Consider the following 454-nt stretch of genomic DNA (forward strand, 5'->3'; position numbering starts at 1 on the left):
CCAGACCTCCTCTCTGCTCCCCGTCCAGCCCCCTTGGCGCCCTGCTCCTTCCTGCCTCTGAGCCCTGGGGAACGCTGTTCCCGCCCTCACCCTTCACCTGGAAAGCCCTGCTCCTCCCGACATCGCAGCCCAGGGGCCACTCCCTCCAGGGCCTCCCCCACGACCTCGGGCCCTGCCACCCGCTCTCCCAGCTCCTCAGAAGCGCCTGCCTCACTCTCGTGACTCTGTCTGTCCATCTTCTGCCCCCCCCCCACTCGCCTGTGCCCTTCTGAGGGCGGAGACCAGGCCCGTGACTGCCAGGGGCCAAGGACGGCGAGGCTGGTGTCTGGCGGGCTACACTACGTGCAGGGTGCTGGGCCACCTGCTTTCCCGTGCACGGTCTCACGGGTGCTTAGGAGAGGCACCTGTTATCCCCATTCCACAGATGAGGGAACCGAGGCACAGAGAGGCCACC

At 67.6% G+C, this 454-nt stretch overlaps 1 protein-coding gene across 1 annotated transcript in view; it reads right to left on the reverse strand.

The window, feature by feature from the left end:
- Nucleotides 1–236, reverse strand: part of LOC105310201 (amiloride-sensitive sodium channel subunit beta-like) — a 7726-nt gene extending 7490 nt beyond the window's left edge. Inside the window, exon 1 of the mRNA XM_011386407.2 lies at nt 91–236. Coding sequence (XP_011384709.1) covers nt 91–236 — 146 coding nt within the window. The remainder of the gene's footprint in view (nt 1–90) is intronic.
- Between the last annotated feature and the right edge of the window lie 218 nt (nt 237–454).

The sequence above is a fragment of the Pteropus vampyrus genome, unplaced genomic scaffold (assembly GCF_000151845.1).
Source record: "Pteropus vampyrus isolate Shadow unplaced genomic scaffold, Pvam_2.0 Scaffold1404, whole genome shotgun sequence".
NCBI lineage: Eukaryota > Metazoa > Chordata > Mammalia > Chiroptera > Pteropodidae > Pteropus > Pteropus vampyrus.